The 21,969-nt window shown below is 33.4% G+C and overlaps 1 protein-coding gene across 7 annotated transcripts in view; it reads left to right on the top strand.

The window, feature by feature from the left end:
- Nucleotides 1-21,969, top strand: part of LOC126744786 (inactive dipeptidyl peptidase 10) — an 86,754-nt gene that overhangs the window by 44,932 nt on the left and 19,853 nt on the right. Inside the window, exon 1 of one of the 7 annotated variants that reach the window (XM_050452338.1) lies at nt 16,660-17,027. The exons of the other annotated variants lie outside the window; for them this stretch is intronic. Within the exon in view, the coding sequence (XP_050308295.1) occupies nt 16,863-17,027 (165 nt within the window). The 5' untranslated portion in view covers nt 16,660-16,862. Of the gene's footprint in view, nt 1-16,659; nt 17,028-21,969 lie in introns of those variants that run through there. 7 annotated transcript variants of the gene reach the window in all.

The following is a 21,969-nucleotide window of genomic DNA, read 5'->3' as shown; positions in this document are numbered from 1 at the left end:
GCTGATTATCTAAGAAGATAACACTAAAAACCTTATTTTTTAGGCATAACTCAAATGGCTATTATCCCCACATTAATAATACTCTTATAAAAGTACCTAATACATATTAATTTACTGACTTCTTTGAGAACATTGTATTTATTGTACCATTTGGCATAACACCAAAACTACTTTCACGGGAGTATTATGTTTATGGTATTCACTGGCTTAATAATAAAACTAGTTAATAGTTAAACTAGTTGATAATTTTAAAGTATTAAAAATTTCTAACTGGAGACTAATTAAATAAAATCACGTTCAGTGACATTTGAAATCAATAAGTTAAATAAGTACAATATCAACAATTTAATGAATTCAAAATGAAGTCTTATTGTAAAAATCAACTCAATAATAAACAGTTTTACTTCTTGTTTAACCTAAAAATCTACCACCTGTTAAGGTGTACTAACTAACATCATTTAGGCCTTATTGGGTCATTGTGCATTTCTGTTGCAAGACTCTGACACCCTCAGTTTAAATTCCAGTCCCACAAATCGACAATTTTAAAGTATGTGCTCTATTTTCTCGTCTTCATAGTGGGTTCGTGAGAAAGAGTTAGTGGAAAGTTATGTTGGAAGAGTAAATAATTCATTAAGCTGCAGATGACTTTATTCATATTTTAAATGGTTTAGATAACATGGATGGTCCATGTGTGAGTCAACTCGCAGTACAAGACTCAAATGAGAAAAAGCAGATCCTCTGTTGCAGTGTTTGCTGATTTGCTTCCTGAGGAATTCCAACATTGTAACTGTAACGAGAAACTTTTTGATGAAAATTGTAATTCCACTTTCCTTAAGATGTCTTAGATAATTTTCCTTCTCTTCATGGAGCCTGTCGTCTTGCCATCTTTCAAGCTTTTTATTTAAGCTCGTCATTGACGTCTTTTTTCTCTTTGTCAGTACTCCTCATCTTCATTACCTTTGTCATCTTTATTTTTCTCGCCGTGTTAAATAATTCTATCATCTTTACAGTGCTCGTCATTTTGACACCTTCATGAGCATTGAGGATATACGGTTCCAAGATGACAAGCAATGTGGAGGCGAAGCAAATGTCTAACACAGCGAGGACAATGGAGATTACGATGATGATGAAGACAAGAACGCTGATAAATAAAAAGAGATGAAAAGGAGACAAATAAGGAAGGTGTAGAAGATGGTTCTGGTCATGTTAAGCTTTATGGAGTCTCTATATCGTGCTTATGAGCATTCATGCTTTGCTTTTCCAAGGAGAAGGTTTTCCTTCTTTTATGTTCCTCAGTGTGCTTACCTTTGTGTTTAGCACCTTGCGGTCTTCATGGTAGTTTTTATTATTTTTACTGGTTTATGCAACTTTCCTTATACCATCACCATAAGGAAATTTAGAATCTTCTTACAGATCAGGATGAGAGTATTGAGATTTATTTAGCGATCGCTACTGGTTACTTTAAAAGACTTACTGACTCCATTTCCGAGGAGACTAAGCTTAAAATTTTACTTTGAAACCTTGCATCTTTCTATCAGAGTCTGCTGGCATTAGTTGATGTAACTTCTATAAGCTAATTACGTTTTATGTGTCGTAGCTGTCACTCCTAACCAAATAGGGCCGAATTTAACTTATCTTCATCGAAATCCTCAAGGAAGGAGACAGAGGTATTAAGTACTGGTAAGGAATTTGTGTATTTCCGTTGTAAGAAGCCTAATTATCGAGCTTTAAGGTGTTCTTTTTCAGAGCCTAAATTTTACTTCTATTGTAAAAAGAATAGCTTTTGCCAAAATTTTTGTTCCTAAATTGTAAGTAAAAAATGCGATAAGGTGCTCCTAAGTCTGATTAAGGACCAGGATTGCACTGATAATCGCCTGGAGCTCATACTCAATTTTGTCCTTGACCATGTCAAGAATTATGAATGTCTTTATTTGCATGTAGTTATTTTAGGTAAAAAGGTTTTAGATCAGTTTGGTTCCAGTGCTTGGCGGTCCTGGTTGAAAGTTGATTCAGTCCCTCTCTTTACGCCTTGACATTAGTGAGTCTCCGATTTGTGGTGTGTGCAACATCTTTCAACCCTTAAAATACCAAAAATTTAAGAGAAATTACATATTTAGCATAAAAAAGAATTTACTAATATCGCTCTAAGGCTTTAGACTGTAAACGACATTGAAAGAAACATAGAAAAACCGTAGACTAAGCTTAAAATAAGGATGTACTTCCCCTACTAAGTATTAATATATGAACAAAATCTTAATACTCATGAACTACAGAATACTCACAAAATCTATTAAAAATTTACAGTTGATGGATGTAAAAAGATAATATGAAATCCTTATTTTTTATGCATAACATAAATGGGTATGATCCCTATTTTAATAATACTCCTATAAAAGTACCTAATACAAATTAATTTACTGACTTTGAGAAAATTGTATTTATTGTCCCAAGCTACTTTCACGGCGGACTCTGATATTCGGCCAATTGGTATTTCTTAACACTTATACCTGTAGAAATATCAACCCATTGAATCATTTCGTCATGCTTAATTTCAATAATTAATTTAACTTTAAAATGGTTTTGTTGTAGAGCAAATTAAACAATAAATTTCAATTTTCTAAAAAAGTAAGTAGACATGAATGATTTCTGTTGGAATACGAAGAATACCCATTCAAGTTATGCATAAAAAAGAAGCCGTTTTTCAAACTTTTAATTTATTATTCTGATTTTAATTATACTTTTAGTTCTACCAACTCTCAGTTTTTCATTACTTCGTGTTAATTAAAGTAAACTCTGTCGGTGATAAACGAAAAGGTTTCATTACATTGATTAAAAACTAAACTGTTCCACGATATTTTGTATATTCACAATATTATTTTTCAATTACATTTTTTCATTCACTTTTGAAATAATAAATTCAAAAATATTTAGTTTATGACTCAGGTGTAGACTTTATTTTAATAAATCATAGATACAGAAATGGTCTACAAGGAGTAAGAGTATACACGGACATAAACAGCGATCACAATTCAGTAGTACATAACTTAGAGTACCTTAGACCTTAATCTCTTTCGATATTCAGAATCTGAAGAATCCAGCCATGCTTGAAAGAGTCAGACTACGTGTAAACGAGGAATTATTTTAAATAACTAATTAATGATGCACATACACAATGGAATGAAATAAACGGTATACTGAGCAACATAGAAAGACAAGAACATAGAACCAAGAACAGAAGAAGAACTGAAGAACCAATCATTATGCTAATAGTTCATAAGAAAATAAAGGAAGTGGTAGGGAAAAACAGAAAATATAACACATGTTCCTTACTTGACGATAATACCAGGGCAGTTGTTGATAGCAAGTATGTGAAGACACACTGAAAATCATACATAGAGCATGTCTTGAAGAAATTTATAATTATTGACCAATTTCAGGCAGTTGATAAAGTAATTCTTCTGATCCTGTGATGCTCTCAACTGTGACGACACAGTTGTCCCTGTCTCGGTTTCGCTTTCTTTCTCTCTCAAATGCCTGGAAGAAATATATAATTATTGACCAATGTCATTTCGCTAATACTGTGACACTCTCTCTTTGTCTGTTTCAATTCCCTGTAAGGGATAGCAATATTTTACAAATTACAGGCAGTTGATCAAGTCATTCTCTTATTCCTATTTGATATTTCTGGGGAAATAAAAAAGTTTTATGCTTTTGGACACAGTTGTCTATGTCTTTTCCTCGCTCTCTCTTAAGTGCCTAGAAGAAATACCTAATTATTGACCAATGCCATTTATCTGATAGAATAATTCCTCTAATCGTGTTACACTCTCTCTCTGTCTATTTCAATTCCCTGTAAGGGATAGCAATATTTTACGAATTGCAAGCAGTTAAATCAAGTCATGCTTTTAATCCTCTTTGATATTTCTTGAAAAAAATAGAAAGACAGCAGGGTTTTATGCTTTTGGGCACAGTTCTCTTTGTCTCTCTTTCAAGCGCCTGGAAGAAAATTATTGACCAATTCCAGGCAGTTTATAGAGCCATTTGTCTAATAATGTGACACACTCTCTCTCTATCTGTTTTAATTCCCTGTATGGGATAGAAATATTTTACTAATTCCAGGCAGTTGATCAAGTCATTCTTTTAATGCTCTTTGATATTTTCAGGGCAAAATAGAAAGACAAAATGGCTTTATGCTTTTTTTTGAAGTTTTTTCCGTATCTCTCTCTCTCTCAAGCGCCTGAAAGAAATATACAATTATTGACCAATTCCAGGCATTCTTCTAATCCTGTGACGCTCTCTTTCTCTCTGTGTTTTAATTCCCTGAAAGGAATAGAAATATTTTATTAATTCTAGGTAGTTGGTCAAGTCATTCTTTTAATCTTTTTTAGTTTTACCATTACAAAATATATTATATAAAAATTTAAAAAAAAGGATAAATGCTTATACAACATATAATATAATCTATAAAAATATTTAAAAAAACAGTGCATGTGAAATGCTTTTTCAATTAAAGCTTTTAATTAATTAAAGTTAAATAAAGTTTATTATTTTATATTATGCCATCATGGTATAATGTAATGTAATGTAATTAAAAAAACATTTATATTTTAATTATTATATTAAATTAAAAACAAACTTTTTAGCTTTAAAAATATTTAATTTTATTAACTTTTTCATTATCCTGTTCCATAACAAGATTTATGTTTTTTTAAACTCAACAGGGAAACTTAAAAAGTTCTGCACCCTACGTGTCTAACTTTATATAAACCGTATTATAACTTTTGTACGAATAATTGTGCTAACACTGTCTTGTTAGAAGTTTAATACAACTGCTTATTATTATATTTTGGGATGCTGGTAAATTATTGTTAGGTCACTGGGTACTAATTAAAAGTTTTAAATTTATTAAAATACAAATATTATAATCCAACATGATTGAATAAGGCATTCAAATATTGGATCAACTTTAGCTGCAACTGCTAATGAAATTTGGGGTAAATAACAGAGTATTTATAATTTTAAAGCGAGAATTTAAAAAAAAATGTATTGGAAGTTTGTGAAAAGAAAAGAGTTTAAGAAAAGCTTAGAAGTGCTGTATTTCAAATGAAAAAAAATCAAAAGGCTCATCAAATTATGCTTTCAAGAACAAAGATAAAAATAAATGTAGGACGGGTATCTACAAAAATAGTTTAAGAACCAAAGAATCAAATTCTATATTCTAAGACTTGCTTTTTGCATACGTCTAGTAATATCGCATCATTTATAACCTTAATTAGAGAAGTAACGCCATATAATCCTGGGCTTTGAAAACCGTAATAATTCGACAAAGTCGAACGCCTTCTGGTAATCCAAAAAATCCAAACGTACACTATATTCCATGGTTTTATAATAAGCGTGTGCTCCACAATAAAAAAAAGTGCAATAATATAATAATCACATGTAAAATTCACGCCCTCAACGCGTAAACGAATTGACCTATGGTTTGCTTTGTTATTTCCCTCCATATTACTCACATTATTGGTCCATATCTTCCATTTTTTGCTATGACGTGTATGACTTTTCTTTATTTAAGCATATTTCTTTTGTTACTGCTCGTATGCGATTATTTATCTTTTGCGATAATTCATTAATTCCCATTTCTTTTTCAATTTCTTTGTGACATGTCATTTGTTTGTATATTGGTTCAGTTTTCGTCACACATTTTGGGCTTTTTAATTTCCAAAAATTATGAATATTTGCCAGTAAATGATCGATCGGACCTCCATTTATCTCAATACATTTTAATATTCTTTTACCGAAAGGTCGTCGAATTTTAAGAAATAACTGCTCATTTCGAAATAATTCAGCAGCCGTTAATATTTTTACCAATAAATTGATCTGCTGTGATTATTGTATTTTCGTAAACAATTAATTGAATGTATCCCCATATGCAAAAATCTAATGGGTTAAAATCTGGACTTTGTGCGAACCAATGTCTTCGACTTTCACGTTATACGCAATTAGTAATACTAAATAACAATAAAAATGCCATAAAAGGTAATAAGTACTCATCAAAGTAATTGACAAGAACATAAGCCCTAACAGTGACAATTACTAAGTTTGCACGTGACATTAATGCGAATTAGAGCAAAAACGTGTTGGAATGTGTTTACACAACGGTTTTAAGAACTTTGACGTTAACGAGCTCTTTAAAAATCACAAACCTTACTAACATGTAACTGTCAGTATTTCTTTATTTAATAAAATCTCTACGGCTTCTGTCATTTTATTATTCAAACAATGATTTATTTGTTTTGCTCTCAAAAAGTTTAATTTTTTTCTGTTTTCACCATTTTAATCAACAGAAAAAATCCTACTAGTTTGCTAATTTAATCGACCCTGTATCTTAAATATTAACAAAAATACCAATAGTGCCAACTTAATCGGAGGAACCCTGTATAATATTAACCTGTTCCTTAATCATCTTTATAATTTCTGTCATTATTTAGTAATTATGTCTATACTGTAGTCTTGAGTAGCACAAAGCATTTCCATGATGACTGTATTGTTTTTCTTTCGAAATACGTTTCAATTATATCTAATTGCATACTTTTTGGTAATCAACATTGCGGTCGGCAGTTTTCTGACTAAACAATTTAAGCCCATCTTCCTCCAATCATCTTTGGATCCACAATAAATAATTAATTATTATTCGAGATAATATCAATTATGTGATGAGAACTGTGCTATATAGATTTTATATCTCTGCTTTATGTACATTAAAAAGATATATAAAAAAATCACATTTTGTCTGGATTTGCTTAATATTTAGTCCGGAGCCTAAGTGACGATTTCTGCATTTAACCAAATTTTTAGCAAACCAAAAAAAATTATACATATTTTCTGAAGATGTTCATTAGCCTACTAAATACAAAAAACAGAATATTTAACATTCAAGTTTTACTAAAGCCAAAAGATTCTAGCTGCGATATACCCCAGCAATTCTTTCGCCTTTATGCAAAATGTCTAGAACGCTCACCCTGTAATTTAATGACATAATATATATTCATATAAAAGGGAAATAAGCAAAAAATTACGCATAATGCCTGCCCTACATCCGAAACGACCCTCTTTATCAGTTTACCTCTCATGAGCATTTTACTGACGATGTACTACGCTCGCTTTTGATCGAGCTTCGAATTGGATTATCGTTTTGAATAAGTTCTCCATTTGGAATAAAAAGAAGGTAATTAGCGTTAAAATAAAGGCAAAAGGCTGTAAAGTGAACCAGGAATTAATGAAGCGGGCTTGACGTTAGTTTTAGTACTTTCCTTTGGCTGCTATAGACCAGATAATGATTTTATGGCACTTAAATATCTATGCAGCAACGATCTTTGAAATGGTTGTAAAATAAAATCAAATCTTGTTAATATTATTATTGCACTTAGGTTAAAGAGCTTTTATTCTTTTATTAAACAAATTAATGTAGTTAGACCGAGCATATTGACATGCATGCGCATAGTGATCGTCAATTGATCCACTGTACAATTTACGTTGGCAAAGCTCATATATGTGGAGAAAGTACGATATGAAGTTTTAGGAACTTTAATTTAACATCTCTTTAAAACGCCTTGCAGAATACAGTAGGAACAAGATTTGTTAATCAAACTTACATAAAAAGTACAAATATAATTAATTGTTTTAATGCTCATGTTCCACTTCGCTTAATAGGGTAATTAAGCCTAAGTATGCTCCACCAATCTAAGTACCTAAGTCAGAAACTTCACTATTTTTGCTTCGAAAGTCAAGTAGGCATAAGTTTACTTGACTTCCATGTGTGTGCTACACACTCGATAGAAAGGTAAATAGGAACTCTTGTATCATAAATACAGAGATCTTACATAAAATGATCCATTACCTACCCCAACATAACAGGAACCACACCAGCTATAGCTTTAAAGGTAATATTGTATATGATACCCTTGGACATGTAGATCAAGGATGTAGTCTTATTTACAATCAATCGCTTCCGCTACGTTGCAATTATTATGAATGCAGGAATTCGCCTGCAGAGGGTTCACTTCTGACAGGAAGCAATAAACACAGTAGGAATAAATACATATACAGCCAGGTAGTTTCGTCAGCTTAGAGGACTACCGCTCTTTAACTACTAAAACCAGAGCACTTCGTGAGTCTGTGAGATGATATTCAAGTGTGTGGATGATTTGTCTAAGGAACTTTTTAGCTTCCGGACGTATGGTAACAGATATTTTTAGTCATTATTAAGTGAATGGCCGTTTGTTCAAATTGAAAGTAAGCATGACTCCTTTATGCAGGACATACAACTACGATGACGAGATAGTGGATACTTTGTGATTGTGCTCTTCTCTTAGCGACGTCGTTGTTATCATTGATTCATTGTACTGGATGACAAGCCCAGGGGTTACTCCTCCATTCTTTTAATAGAAGAGTCACCCTTAGTTGAAATAGTTTACTTAGACCTAACTACATTACAAACACGCAACTTTCTATATAGATGTTTTGAGAAGAGAAAAAACGCAAAAAAAAATTATGGAGCTCATTGAATATTCTCAATGTCTATAATTTTGAATGTAAATTAAATAATGTTAAGGACGCAATACCAATACTGAAATGTAATATATTCTTTATTCTGATCAGACCTTACTGAATAATCTCGAATTTCTCATATTCGAATTTTTCAATCACGAATAAAATTTGTTTCTATTGTTGATCATAATTTTAAGTCTAATTTTATTATAGCACAGTCAGATTTATTAAAAGTATTAGCATGGTAATTTTACAGGACTTAAGTAAAGCGCTCGACACGTCAAACCACCAACTTTTGTGTAAGCTGTCAGTAAACTTTTAAGGGTAGGGTAGGGTAAAATGCAGAGGGTTGAATTTTGATTGGAAAATATCCAGAATTCTGTCTCTCGATAGGGATATACTACAGGTCTTGATCTTAATTTTTACCATGGATATGCCAAGTTCTGTACAAAATTCTCAATTTTATCAATAAACAGCCAAGATGCAGCTTTATACCCGTTTTTAGCAATATCATAACAAAATCACGCGACCTATAATGTATTTCCCAACTTATGTATCAGTTTAAATATCCTTTTGGCAATATTTTGGTTAAAATTGCATTTTGGTAATTTCCGAGGTCGTGTAGTTAGTTGGATTGGAAAATTACAGCCAGATTGAATTTAAATTGCATATCGAACTAGATACTGAGTTATAAAATTAAATTAAAACCAAAAAAATATAAAACATTTTTACATGATTCATGAAATATAGATCTCGATATGAGATAAAAGAAGGTCCCATGTTCTCGGCATATTCCAGACATTTTATGCTTTAACATAAATTGAATATACTTTGCTAAATTCGCGATTATCTTTCTATAGTCTAGCCTCTCGAGATTTTTATTTGAAATTCGAAATATGTTTTATTGCAGCCACTGCTACTGTCGTTTAAAGAGTGGATCGGATAAGTAATGCATTAGGGAATATTTCATATTGAAAGAAATATGCAACGGAAACTTAATGCGAGCCTTATTATTCGATAATTTATTTCTAATGTTTCGGAACTTTGTGGAAAATAAGTAGTAGACTATAGTGTAAATACACTGATATTGTCATTTACTTTCTTGCATATACTTCAGATACATGGATGGTAACAGTAACCGTTCACAAAAGTTCTAATTCCAGATATCTTCAAGTATTTGCGGGAATATGGATCAGATCTATTATGCCCAATCTAAAAATTTCACTGTGTAAAACAAATATGCTAATAGATTGTTTTTTTTCTTTTTATATATCTAAAGTATTTGCAGAAGTTCTTTATGGAAGAACTTTACGGATTTTTTGAAAAGAAATTGATAACTTTAATTTTCCCTGATATTGATTAAATTTAAATTAGGTGGATAAAGGGCTGTAGTAGATACAATTTTCCTGTTCGACCTGTTATGCCACATCGAACGTTTCCAAAAGACAATAGCCTTGGATTTTTTTGTCTTGGAGATTTTATATCTTTTTTCCAGGATATGAAGAGACCATAAAAGACTTATCACTTGTCGAATTTCCCGTCTCTTTAGACACAGTAATTACCTGATGAGACAGGCAGGAGATACAGTAATTCTGTGTGCCTTAGCCTATCTCATGCCATTTGCTTCCGTCCATCTACAGAATGTAATGGTAATGAGCAGACCCTTTAGAAACACGACAGCTACACATTTGGGTATATCTATGATAGGTACAGCGCCTACCGAGTGGGTTTCACGAATCCTAGTCTAGCAAGGCAGTCTCCTTTCGTATTACCAGCATTACCTGAGTGGTCAAGCACCCAGACAACTGAAAACCTCAACTCTTTTTCACTAGTTCTTCTCTTAGGCAATTACGTACTTCCTCTGGGATATTTATACGCCAGTACAAACTTAGTGTTATCCAAGCAAATTGATACGACTTTGTTGAGTTATCGTAACATAATACAGCAAAGACTTTAGCCTGGAAGACAGTGGCATGCTCTCCCAGAGAATGGCCCTTCTAGTATCTTACCTGCTAGTACCCTCACTTGAGATCAGATTTAGCCTAAGTCAACCTGGTTCTTTATTTTGAGCCTGTCTGCGTACTAGATGTCTTCCTGTTTACTAATGCAGGCCTATTAGACTCCTGTCACACTTTTTTGCCTGCACTAGAGGGCACGAAACCTTCATTTAATGAGAGGACATTGCTGTAGAGTCTATGTTTGGCAAATTTTCTATGACCAGTCTTACCGATCCGTACTTCATTAAGGAGTATCACACAGTCTTCATCGCCTCGAATTGCACCAGATCCAGGGAGTTTTATTTACCGATCATTAAACCCGACTCATCAATAACGTGACTGGAAAAATTATCAGTGAATTAAATGAACGAAAACATAATTACTATAAAAGCAATTTTACATACCTCCGACTAGATGATGCGACCTCATCATCTATTTCCCATTTGCTTTAATAATTATGGCACCCTAGTTGCATTAATTTTGGTCATTTACAGACTGATATAGTTGTCGAGTTGGCAAATTAAAACCTGATTAAAGCGAAATTGCATGCCGGCAATTTCCAGACTATGAATGAACAAACTAAATTAAATCCCGGAATAACTTGACGAAATGTTTGTTTCTTTCATTATCACATGGCTCATCCACAGATCTTTATATAAGATAAAAAAGTCAACGACCCAATCTGCCAACCTCTTCCGACATTTTATGTTAAAATATAAATTGAATACACTCTGCTAAATCAGCGTTTTCTTACTATACAGTCTAGACTCTCGGGATTTTATTTGGGAGTCAAAATATGTTCTATTGAAGTCGTTGCCATTGTCGTTTAAAAAGGGAATCGGATAAATAATGCATTTGAGAATACTTTGGATCCGAGTCAATATGCTGAGAGATTTAGATGGAAATCATTTTATTTATTTCATAGAAAAAAAGCACTTTATTATGTCAATCCCATTTGAATTTTAAAACAGGAAATACTCTTTCATTTCTTTCTGATTAAGCCGATAATTGCTCAATCAGAAAGAGCGACCTGCAGTTTCAGGAAGGTGTATCAGAGTTGTTGGCGGTCTCTGCCTCGTGAAATTACAGTAATGATGGAATGAAATTAGTGTAAGTCTCAAAGAGCTCTTCTTTGGAGTACATATTGTCAGAATTTGAATATTCGGCAACAAAGTACCTACCAGATTGGCAAATGCAGTAACCTGATTCTACACCATATCGAGAAGAAGGCGAATATCGAAAAGTTGTCAGAACCCTGTCTAGTCTGATAAATTGAGGTTAAAGCAATAGTGGCTAGAGTCTGCCGACAGGACATAGTACTATCTCTAACTCTATGGCACCTAGTAGGCGATGGTCTAATCAATGATCTAAATAATGCAAGCCTATGGTTACGACCTGGTAAAGAACTTATCTTAAAAAGCAGAGTACCTACTTTTCGCATAGAGAGGCAACTTTGGCACAGCATCCATTGTATCTCTGGGAGAAGTGCAGCTAAAATACTTTGAGACACTAGTATGTTAAAGTTTAATCGCATGAATTTCCTCTCTTTTCCTCTGGTACTTATGACAGCTGACTATAGGGTCTTAAACTTAATAATATTACTTTAATAAAATTCGTTATATGTCGGTGCCCCTTTTCATATCCAAGTACCACCTCAAAAGTTTCTTTTTAATTAAAATGTTTCCTATTTAATACATTATTGCACTAACTTTTGACATTTAGATTCCGGAAAGTTATAAAAAAGTTTTTTTAGGCACGGGTCATAAAATGTTTGGTTTTACTACCTTAGCAGCACCTCTACTTTTTGGTCGCATTCGCTTTATGGCTGTAGGTTAACTTTATGATCGTAAGTTAATTTTACTTTACGGATGCACAATTTTATTTTACTATCGCAGGTTTTATATTGCGAACAACCAAACGTGACACAGCTAAGGAGTGTTCCAGATAATATATATTCCTAACTAATTTTAGTTTTAGTATTATCTATTAGTTTCTATTTTGTTTGAAGTTTCACTGTATTCTTCAGTAAAAAAATGAGAATTTAATATTTTCTTCTTAAAATATCTTCTCCAAAAGCAGGGCAGTTGATTTTTCGCCCCTGGGTAGGCTCTTGTCATGTTGAGTGGGTTGACTGTGAGTGGGTTGTGGCCCTAAGGAGATATGGTCTAATCAGTTTCATTATGTAGTCTTGAAATAACTCCCCTGTACAGAATCGCATTCCTGAGTAGTCAGGGTGCTCCCGAGATGATGCGCAAGACCCTGTTTTCAACAGCTTTAAGTCATCCGAAGTGTCTGTTCTTCATGTCTATCTAAGAAAAATAGACATAAGTACGAATTAGTCTAACATACACCTTGTGAATTCTAAATCTAAGTAAAAATCTGTCGTTTGAGTATAGTATCATGTACAGTTAGCAAAGTTGCGCATTTGCCTTCGCTGCTTATAGGTGTGCATGTTGTGTCCAAGTGACATGTTGGTCAAGGAAAATACCCAGACATTTAACGGGTAAAGCCCAAGGCAGTTTCAGATCTTTCCACTTCAGTCTCTCATGCAAAGATTTCCTACGCCTTTTGGAAAACGCCTTTATTGGTCCATCTATGCCATTAGCTAGTTGAGAAGGCCTTAAAGGCGTTTTCTAAAAGTCGTGGGAAATCTTTGCATGAGAGACTAAAATGGAAAGATCTGAATCTCCCTTAGGGTATACCCGTTAAATATCTGAGCGTTTTGCTTGACCAACATGTCACCTGGATACAACATGCCGGCATGCAACTTCACTTTAATCCGGTTTTAATTTGACAACTCGACAACTATATCAGTCTGTAAATGACCAAAATTATTGCAACTAGGGTGCCATAATAATTAAAGCAAATGGGAAATAGATGATAGGTCGCATCATCTAGTCAGCGATATGTAAAATTGCTTCTAACGTAATTATGTTTTTGTTTAACCATTTGGTAATATTTCCAGTCAAGTAGTCAATTCGTCGAGCTTAGGAATCGACAAATAACACTCCAAATTCCAAAATCCTTGCATCTTGCAGTACAATTTGAGGCGATGAAGATTGTGTGCAGCTTCTTGATGAACTACAAACTGGCCATATTAAAATTGGGTTACAGGTTGTCCAGCAATGTCTTCTCCTCTTCTTCAGCCTCTCATGCAAAGATTTCTCACGCCTTTTAGAAAACGTTTTTATTGCTCCAATTATGCTATTTGGTTGAGAAGGTGTTAAAGGCATGGCTGCAGTCAGCTTTTCTGTCCATCTGATATTATTAAGGCTATAACATCAAAAAACTAATAAATTTTGGTAGACTCTATTGTGGGTAAGGCAGACATGTAAATGTTAAACAGGAATAGGGAGTGAACGGAGTGCCTACTCCATGAGTTGTGAGTGAGTTGTCAGCGGTAGAAGATGTTGTCTCTTCAATTTTGTTACATGGTCTTAACGGACTCTGCGTCCAAGTCCCTGTGCATAATGGTGTGTATATCCAGTTCATTTCCATCCGTGATAATAGTGAAGGTTTTGTTTTCGTCAGCCATAAGTAGCTTCATGCCTATTCAGAAAGAACAGATATGGGAAAGGAGTAGCCTTGTAAATAAAAGGCCTCAGTAGAAGTCTGTTGTTTGAATGTAGTTGCATGTACAGTTGGCGAAGATGCGGAATTGCCTTCGCTGGCTAAAAATGTGTATTTGGTGTCCAGATCTTTCCACTAAACTCTCTTGCGCAGAGGTTTCTTACGTCTTTTCAAAAACATAATCGTTTGAGTACTCCATGGATAGTTCTCTAACCTTCATTAGTCTACCGATGCCATTAGCAGGTTGAGGTACATCCTATATTATTAGGATTGTATCGTCGGCAAACTAGTAAATCTATATAGACATGCACATATTAAACAAAAATTATTAAAGGGGTGAACCATCTAAGACTCATGCTTAGATTTTGCGGGATGTGGAACAGTGTGTGTTAGTGAAGACATAGAAAGACTTGGTCTGAAAGAAGTAGTAGACCTGTTTTATCTGGTATCTGGGAAAGTTTGCTTAAATCTTGTCAAATGTCTTAGAGATGCTAAGGAAAACTGCACCTATGTTACGACCAGCCACGGTTTGCTCCATCTAACATATTTAAACTTAGGCTCCTGATTTAATGCACCGTAAAGTACTCCTTATAGTATCCAAATTGTTTGGGAGGGAGAACCTGAAGTCTTTCTAGGGTGGCTTCTGGGTTCTATATTTAAGTCTTTCTATAACTTTTCCTATATGACTAATAAGAGGCTAATAGGCCTGTAACTTTTCGAGACCATTGCTTATTCACCCTGGATGATATTTGCAGATTTCCATTGAAACGATAGGTGTCTTCGTTGGAAGACTGACTTAGAAACTCTAGCAAGTTCATCCAGCTCTTTGTCAGGCAGGTTTTTAAGCATCGGATTGTCCATATCAACCCCTGGGTGTTTTTTATAGATTGTGGCTTTATAACCTGCTTGATATGGTCACGCGTGATGTATGAACTTGGCTGCATTTCTCGCTGAAGGGTTCTAGTACGTTTTAAAATGACCTGATTGTTCAGCTATAGAAAGAGGTTTAGGAAGCCTTAAGATACATCAGGTTTTCCTTGCTTCCTTTAATAGGATTTTAAGCAAGCTTAAAAAGCTGCAAGGCATATTTTGTTGGTGGTAATAGTAATCATGGGATTCTTCGGACTTGAAGAGAATTAGAAAAGTTACCGGTTAGCCTTGCCTCATCTATTTAGAGTAGGACTCTAAGGTAGTAAGTAGGGAGGAGATTGGGTAATGATAGGTACTAGTGATGAGTTTTCCAATAATTTTCTGTTACTAGACCCTTCAGTGCATTGCATTAATTTTTAGTGCAGTGGCTGGCAGGTGATCAAAAGTAAGGCCATAAGCCTGAATAGCCAAAGTGACTGTTTTTGATAAGATAAAGATCTGATTTACCTTAGAGATAAGAAAATGGGTTCGCCAAGTACCAAGATGTCAAAGGGAATCGCTTTAACCTTCACTTAATTAACCGGGTTGATGAGATACCATCTTTACTCTTTACTCTCTATGATTTGTGGCAATAAGGCAACCTTGTATAGGATACCATGGAGGGCAGGTAGAGATGCTGGAAAGGTGGAGACGCAGACATATTATGCAATATCGTGAGGGTTTGTAATTCTCTACTATTATTCAGTATGCTTTTTCTTTATTTTACACTCTTCTTTGATATTGATATGCTGCGCTTATCTAGGCTGAAGGTTACATTAGGGGTATGCGAATTGTATAAAGAAGAAAAGTGTAAGTAGTATGCCTTTTAATAGTCAATTTAGAAACAAAAATCTACTTCTTTACCTTATTTAGTATTATTAAATCGTTGAAGGCCTGTTCTGCCTTTAACTTCATTAAGGCATCATTTTTCCTCTTCTTCATCAGTCTGTATTATCACTAAAAAGTTCTTATATGGGAAACTGTTGTAGGTGGACAGTAGAGATGCTGGAGACTTGCGCAGAGGTGTAAAGATCTCTTAAAGACGTAGACACAGTTTGTTTCTTTTAATATATCTTACTTTTCTTCCATCAGGTAACTTGGAAATTGACTTAAATGCAAGTCTTAACTACGTGACATAAATAACTCCTCAGGATTAATAATTCTGATTTCAGCCATGGTTTGTTTGTAATTTTTTTGATTTATGGATTAATGGTATTGAACTTAATCTAAATACTTATTAAAAAATACTTTAGTAGAATAAAAGTATACACTACTCAGTGTTATTTTTCTGTTCATTCATTTTCTCAAAGAATGAAGGTGCCAGAATAATATAAATAGTTCAACATTCCCATAAATAACAAATACTTCTACAACAAAACCTTCCCTGTATATCAGGGAAACGTAAGAAAATCGACGAAACACAGTAAGACAATCAATTTATGCCACATGGGGGATCCAAGAGGGAGGAAGAGAGAGAAAGAGAAAACAAGGAATCCCGAAGGAGCCGGTTGTAATGATCATCTCGTCATCCCGTAAATAAATTCGGCTGCGTAGAACGGGCTTCTATCGGTTTTTCGGGAAAGCTTTAGTTAGGGTGTTTCTGCTCAATCGGAAAACCGTTTCTGTAAGTTATCGAGGATTTATTTTTAGTATTAATATAGTTCTATTGTGCGTGTCATATTTATAATAAACTTTTCAAGATAATTAAATTGCATAAGTGTAATTTAACAGTGAAGTTCCTATCAAATCTGTGTTTATTTACGCAAACGTTGTAATGTGTTTACGTGTCGTAGTTTACATAAGACTGAACTGACAATATTACCGTGCAAATAATTCATAATGGGCGACGACAAGAAGGTGCCGGAACGAAACAATAAATTCGAGCTTAGTTTCTTTAGGAAAATCTCGAGTAAAAACTTTGGCAAAAGTCCAGAGAGGAAAAAATCAATTAAAAGTCCTTTAAAAAGGGTTAAAATTACTACTGGCCCTTATGCTTATGTTGAGGTAAGTCTTGAGATAAAGAAGGATCCTTGAAAATAGTGCAAATAAGGTATATCAGAGATAAAGAGGCCCTGTGCTCGTTACAAGTGGGTCAAGGATCTGACACAAATACATATGGTTTAAGTTTTTACGTACGTATTTGTGGTTTTATTTTAAATGACAATTATGGCCATGCTGCCAAGCTTTAGCTTATGTGAGCTTATGTACTGGTTAAAAATTTTATTTGAATAGTGGGCAATTCATTCATTCATTCATTACTGATAAACTGCGCATTAATGCATGTTTATGCTCCATGTTAGTTATACCAATTCAAGAAAAATTTGTCGAGACTAAAACTGATATTTTTCTACTAGTTTTTTGGATTTAAGTTAAGATATCTACTTAGTTGAAGAAGCACAGATCTATAGTTAATTTAGTATTTTGGTCACACTGCTTTTAGTCTTTTAAAAATAGAAACTCAAAAATCTCATTTAAATGATAATTGTAAAATTCACTTTCCTAATCAGTCTAAATAATATATAATAAGAATATTCGAGAAATCTGGTACACGAGCTCAGTTTAGGATGTATAATTTAGTTATAAAGTGAATATTTAAAATATCAATTTATTTTATTTTGAAACCCACATTAATTAATGCATTGCACTTTTATTTATTCAATGTTTATTAATTCTTTGCCAAATTTGCCTTATCAGAGTAAATAAAAGATTGTTTGCTTTGCATGCATCCAATTTATTGAATATATCAAAACAATGCAACCGGGAAATCATATCATATAATCGGGCAATTTTTCGGCGTATCTAACTTAAAAATAAAAGCAGTGGGACCCATATTTTTTGAAATTATTTTTTTTGTCTATGTACCATTTTTTCCAATGCAGGCAATTCCCAATTCTTTAATTCGACAATAACACGTTACTTTTTATTAAATAATAGTCACAATCTTAAGGTTATTAACATAGATGTGTAAATCTCAGATGTAAGATAAGTTCAGACCTACAAAATGGGCTTAATAGTTCAATATGGCAAAGCAGTCATAAGCCTTTTCTTTATAATAAGATGAAATGTCCGGTACATGTTTATTTACACATGTTGCGCCATTATAAATAAAACTGCATTTAAAAATGTCTTTGCGTCCAACGGACTTATATGTCTTATATTAACTCCTTTAAGTACCAACTCTGCACTTGACTCTGTCATTTACGTACAAAACACCACAGTGTAATAGATACATATTTAGCCAGTGTAAATCTCTTAATATGTAAAGCGCAGAGCATCTTTTATTTCTATATTCAATACAAGTCTCTGAGAATAAAAAGATTTAAGCATTGAATAATCTTTTGGTAATTTTTTATTACATGAAAAAAATGATCATTAATATCCATACATACTCCAAGATTTCTTTCAAGTGGTTAAATAAAATGGTTCATTATTGATGTAAAAATCATCGTGATTAAGGTTTTTTTCTTAAAATTTATTTAGTAAATAACATAGCGACAGACTTATTCGGATGTAGCTATAAACGATGGCTTAAGAATTAGTTATACAGCAGTTTAAGGTCTTCTGTTAAAGAATCGTTGACATACTCAACAATAGAGGGATCAACGGAAAAAATTAACTGAATATAAATAAAATGTTTTGAATTTTTAAAATACAAGTTGCCACGTATAAATGGAATAACGACGAGAATCCAATCCACTCTTTATGGTACACTAGTTGAAAGACTCTCATTTTGTGAATACTTACCAAGCAAACCCTCTGTTTCCTCTTCGTGGCACATAGTTTTAGTCACAATGCTTTTATACTTTTATGACCAGAAACAAAACATCTCAGATTATCGTTGTAAAATTCCCTTTCTCGGTCAGACTAAATAATAGATACTACGAATGTTTGAGAAATCTCTCACAGAAGCTCTCAAGCTTTCAATGCTTTTTATGAGATTCACTGCTTTATTAAAAAATCTTACAAAACCAAAAATTGACAATATGATCTCATGTCGAGAGCCTTGCTGTATATAATCCAACATAACCAGCACTGTTAACGTGTTTTCATCCAAAGATCTGAAAACATCATCGATTACATCACAATTAAGGATGTGAAATTGATATTTGACTCTTCAAGAAACTTAGACAAAACTGGCAAAATTGATATTGAGAGAGCCTATAACCTTAAGGATTTTTTACTTTATTTAACGACAGCTATCCAGCTTGTTTCCAGAAGGTGAGAAATTGGCGAGTGTACAAGTGTTAATTATGCTGGTAAAATAAATGGACAACAAAAAGTTTAAATAAAAAGTTTGAGATTTAAATTATCGAGACCAAAATGATAATCTGTCACGCCGGATCCAAGCTAATAAACTTTCTGTTAACCTATTGCATCGATAATAATTTATATATGCAAGATGAGTGTTAATGGAGATTCTGAAGTTCTGATTTTCCAGAGTTTAAATGAGATTTCCTTATGATATTCCAGAGTTTAAATGATACTTTTTTCAGCTTTAATAGGTCTAGTGGTATAGTTGCACAGTTGTTTGTAATATATTCAGTGATCCAAATTTTTAGTTTGTCGAAATCCTTTTAGACCTTTATTACGAAATTTAATCAAAAGGCGAATATATATATACCCTTTATAATTCTTACTAATGCATGACGATCAAAGAGCTGAAGCTAAATGGAATATTACAATATTAAAAATATAATATGCTCTAAATCATATCTCACTGTTAATATATTAACGGCAGCTGAAATACGGACATTTTATCTAATATATCAAAATGTAAAGAGCAATAAATTACAATGTGGTCAAATACATTTGGGTCTTTAATCCCACCTGTGTAACGTTTCCATTATACTTTAAAAAAATTAGATCTATTATAGTAGAGCTACTTGAATTGACTCATGCAGGTTCAGTATTGAACTGGGAAAAATTAAAACTCGTTGTCTCATTTATAAATGCTGCAATTAACGTACCGGATGAGTTATTAATAAAACAATATGTAAAATTCGCCAAAGCACAAAATATTATCGTACGAGGAATAAAGATGCAACACAGTATTTTTTAAATGTATTAAAAATTGCTCTACTTGTTACTAATTACCTTGTCGTCAAGGGTAAATATTACCCACGACTAAAAAAAATCTGATTAGGCAGGTAAATCTTTACCTAAAAATAGTCTGTACAATTTTTTATTTCGTGAATTACAACTTTAAAACTAAAAGAGTCTCTCAAGTAAAGCACCCCCTCCTCGATCATCTCTATCTTGACAGGCTAGAGTCTAAGTAAGGATACTGACAGATACAGTATCAATTTCTTCGCTTAACCTCTGACACTCGTCTAAATTGTGTATGCTTCAGTTACACACGATTTGACGTATCGTCACACAGATTCCCCTACAAAAAGTAGGTCACACGATCTAGAGGAAAGCAGATCATTTTTTCAGATAATTTACTAGTCAAATTTGAGAAAAAAATTATGAATTATGGCTATGGCGTGAAAGACAATCTAAATAAGAATTATTTCCGTTCAAATTCGAGTTTCGAGAGTCAGATTGAGAACTCCAGGTTGGAACGGCGCCAAACCATTTTATGGTAAAAATGTATGTTATATAATTATGTAAAAAATTTATGTAGATAAATTATCAATGTGTTTACCATACGTGGGTGTAGATCCAGAATTTTGAGAAAAAAAAATTGAGTATATACAGAGCGATACGGGATAAGAATTTTACAATTTTGGGACAAACATTTATTTTAAGCGACGATATTCCAGAAATTTTTTAATTTAAAGACAAATATAATTCTTCCATTTAAAAAACTTGACATTTTGCCAAAAGGTATGATTTATACCTATTGATAAAAATACCAGGCCTCATGTTATTTCGCATAGTCACTTCCCAACCTATTACTTAATGAAAATGGATTGACGAAAAAAATTACGGCCAAAAATAGCCAACACTAGTAATAAAATATTATATATTCAAAAAATCCTGCTGTTAAAACAAAGTTTGAGTGCTACGTAGCACATGGATAAAAAATTCCAGTACGGAATTTTTTACAATATTCCCAATAAGTTTCAATTGAATCCTTATTGCCATTAAAACGGTATAATCTGTTTTGATCTATTTGTTAGATGAATCCATGAAACTATTATCTGTAAATTGTCAATAAGAAGCGATTTTGTCAGATTACTAAGGTCGAACTACACCGAAAGCCTCATGTTACACCAATGTCTTCAAATCATAAGTCAGGAATAAGGGATCTACAGAAATAAGCTCTAATGACAAAATCACTCATCAATCTTGCTTGAGTTTACTATGTTCTCAGATCTCAGGATACGAAATAACCTTTTTTGATACTGATCCTTGCATCTAGAGTATAGATGACAAGCGAAATTTGCTCAAAGAAATTTTTTGGGCTATGTCTTCTCAAGGAAAAATAGGCAACAAACTAAATTAGAATCCCAAGTGGCTTCTGGATTTGATTTACTCATAATTACTGGTATTATTGAAAATCAACATACAACAATCCTTCTATTTTGTCTTATCCGGTCTGGATGTTGGCTATCATAGTTTTGTTGATGGTTTTCCGAAACAGCTCTGCGAATGTTACTCCAAACCATTGTCGGAGGTTCTTCAGTCACGAAATACGATGGCGTCCTGTTAAATTGTTGTTGTTGAAGAGTTGCACCGAGGTACTCAAGCTTACGCTGCTTCACTATGTTAAGCATGCCTGTCTTTTTTCTCTTGTGCCTTAGGACTTCGACGTTGATGACATATACCCCCTTCAATATTCTTTTGTAAATCCACATCTCGAAGGCCTCGGTCTTTTTTTAAGTAGCCTACGTCAAAGTCCAGGCCTCGACGACGTATAATAGCACCGGGAGAACGTAGCATCTTACTATCCGCATCTAGGTGTCTATTTGAGCACAGTGTAAGGGTCTTATCCTCGTAA

This window comes from Anthonomus grandis, chromosome 14 (assembly GCF_022605725.1).
Source record: "Anthonomus grandis grandis chromosome 14, icAntGran1.3, whole genome shotgun sequence".
NCBI classification, from domain to species: domain Eukaryota; kingdom Metazoa; phylum Arthropoda; class Insecta; order Coleoptera; family Curculionidae; genus Anthonomus; species Anthonomus grandis.
This window is presented reverse-complemented; position numbering and strand designations above follow the sequence as displayed.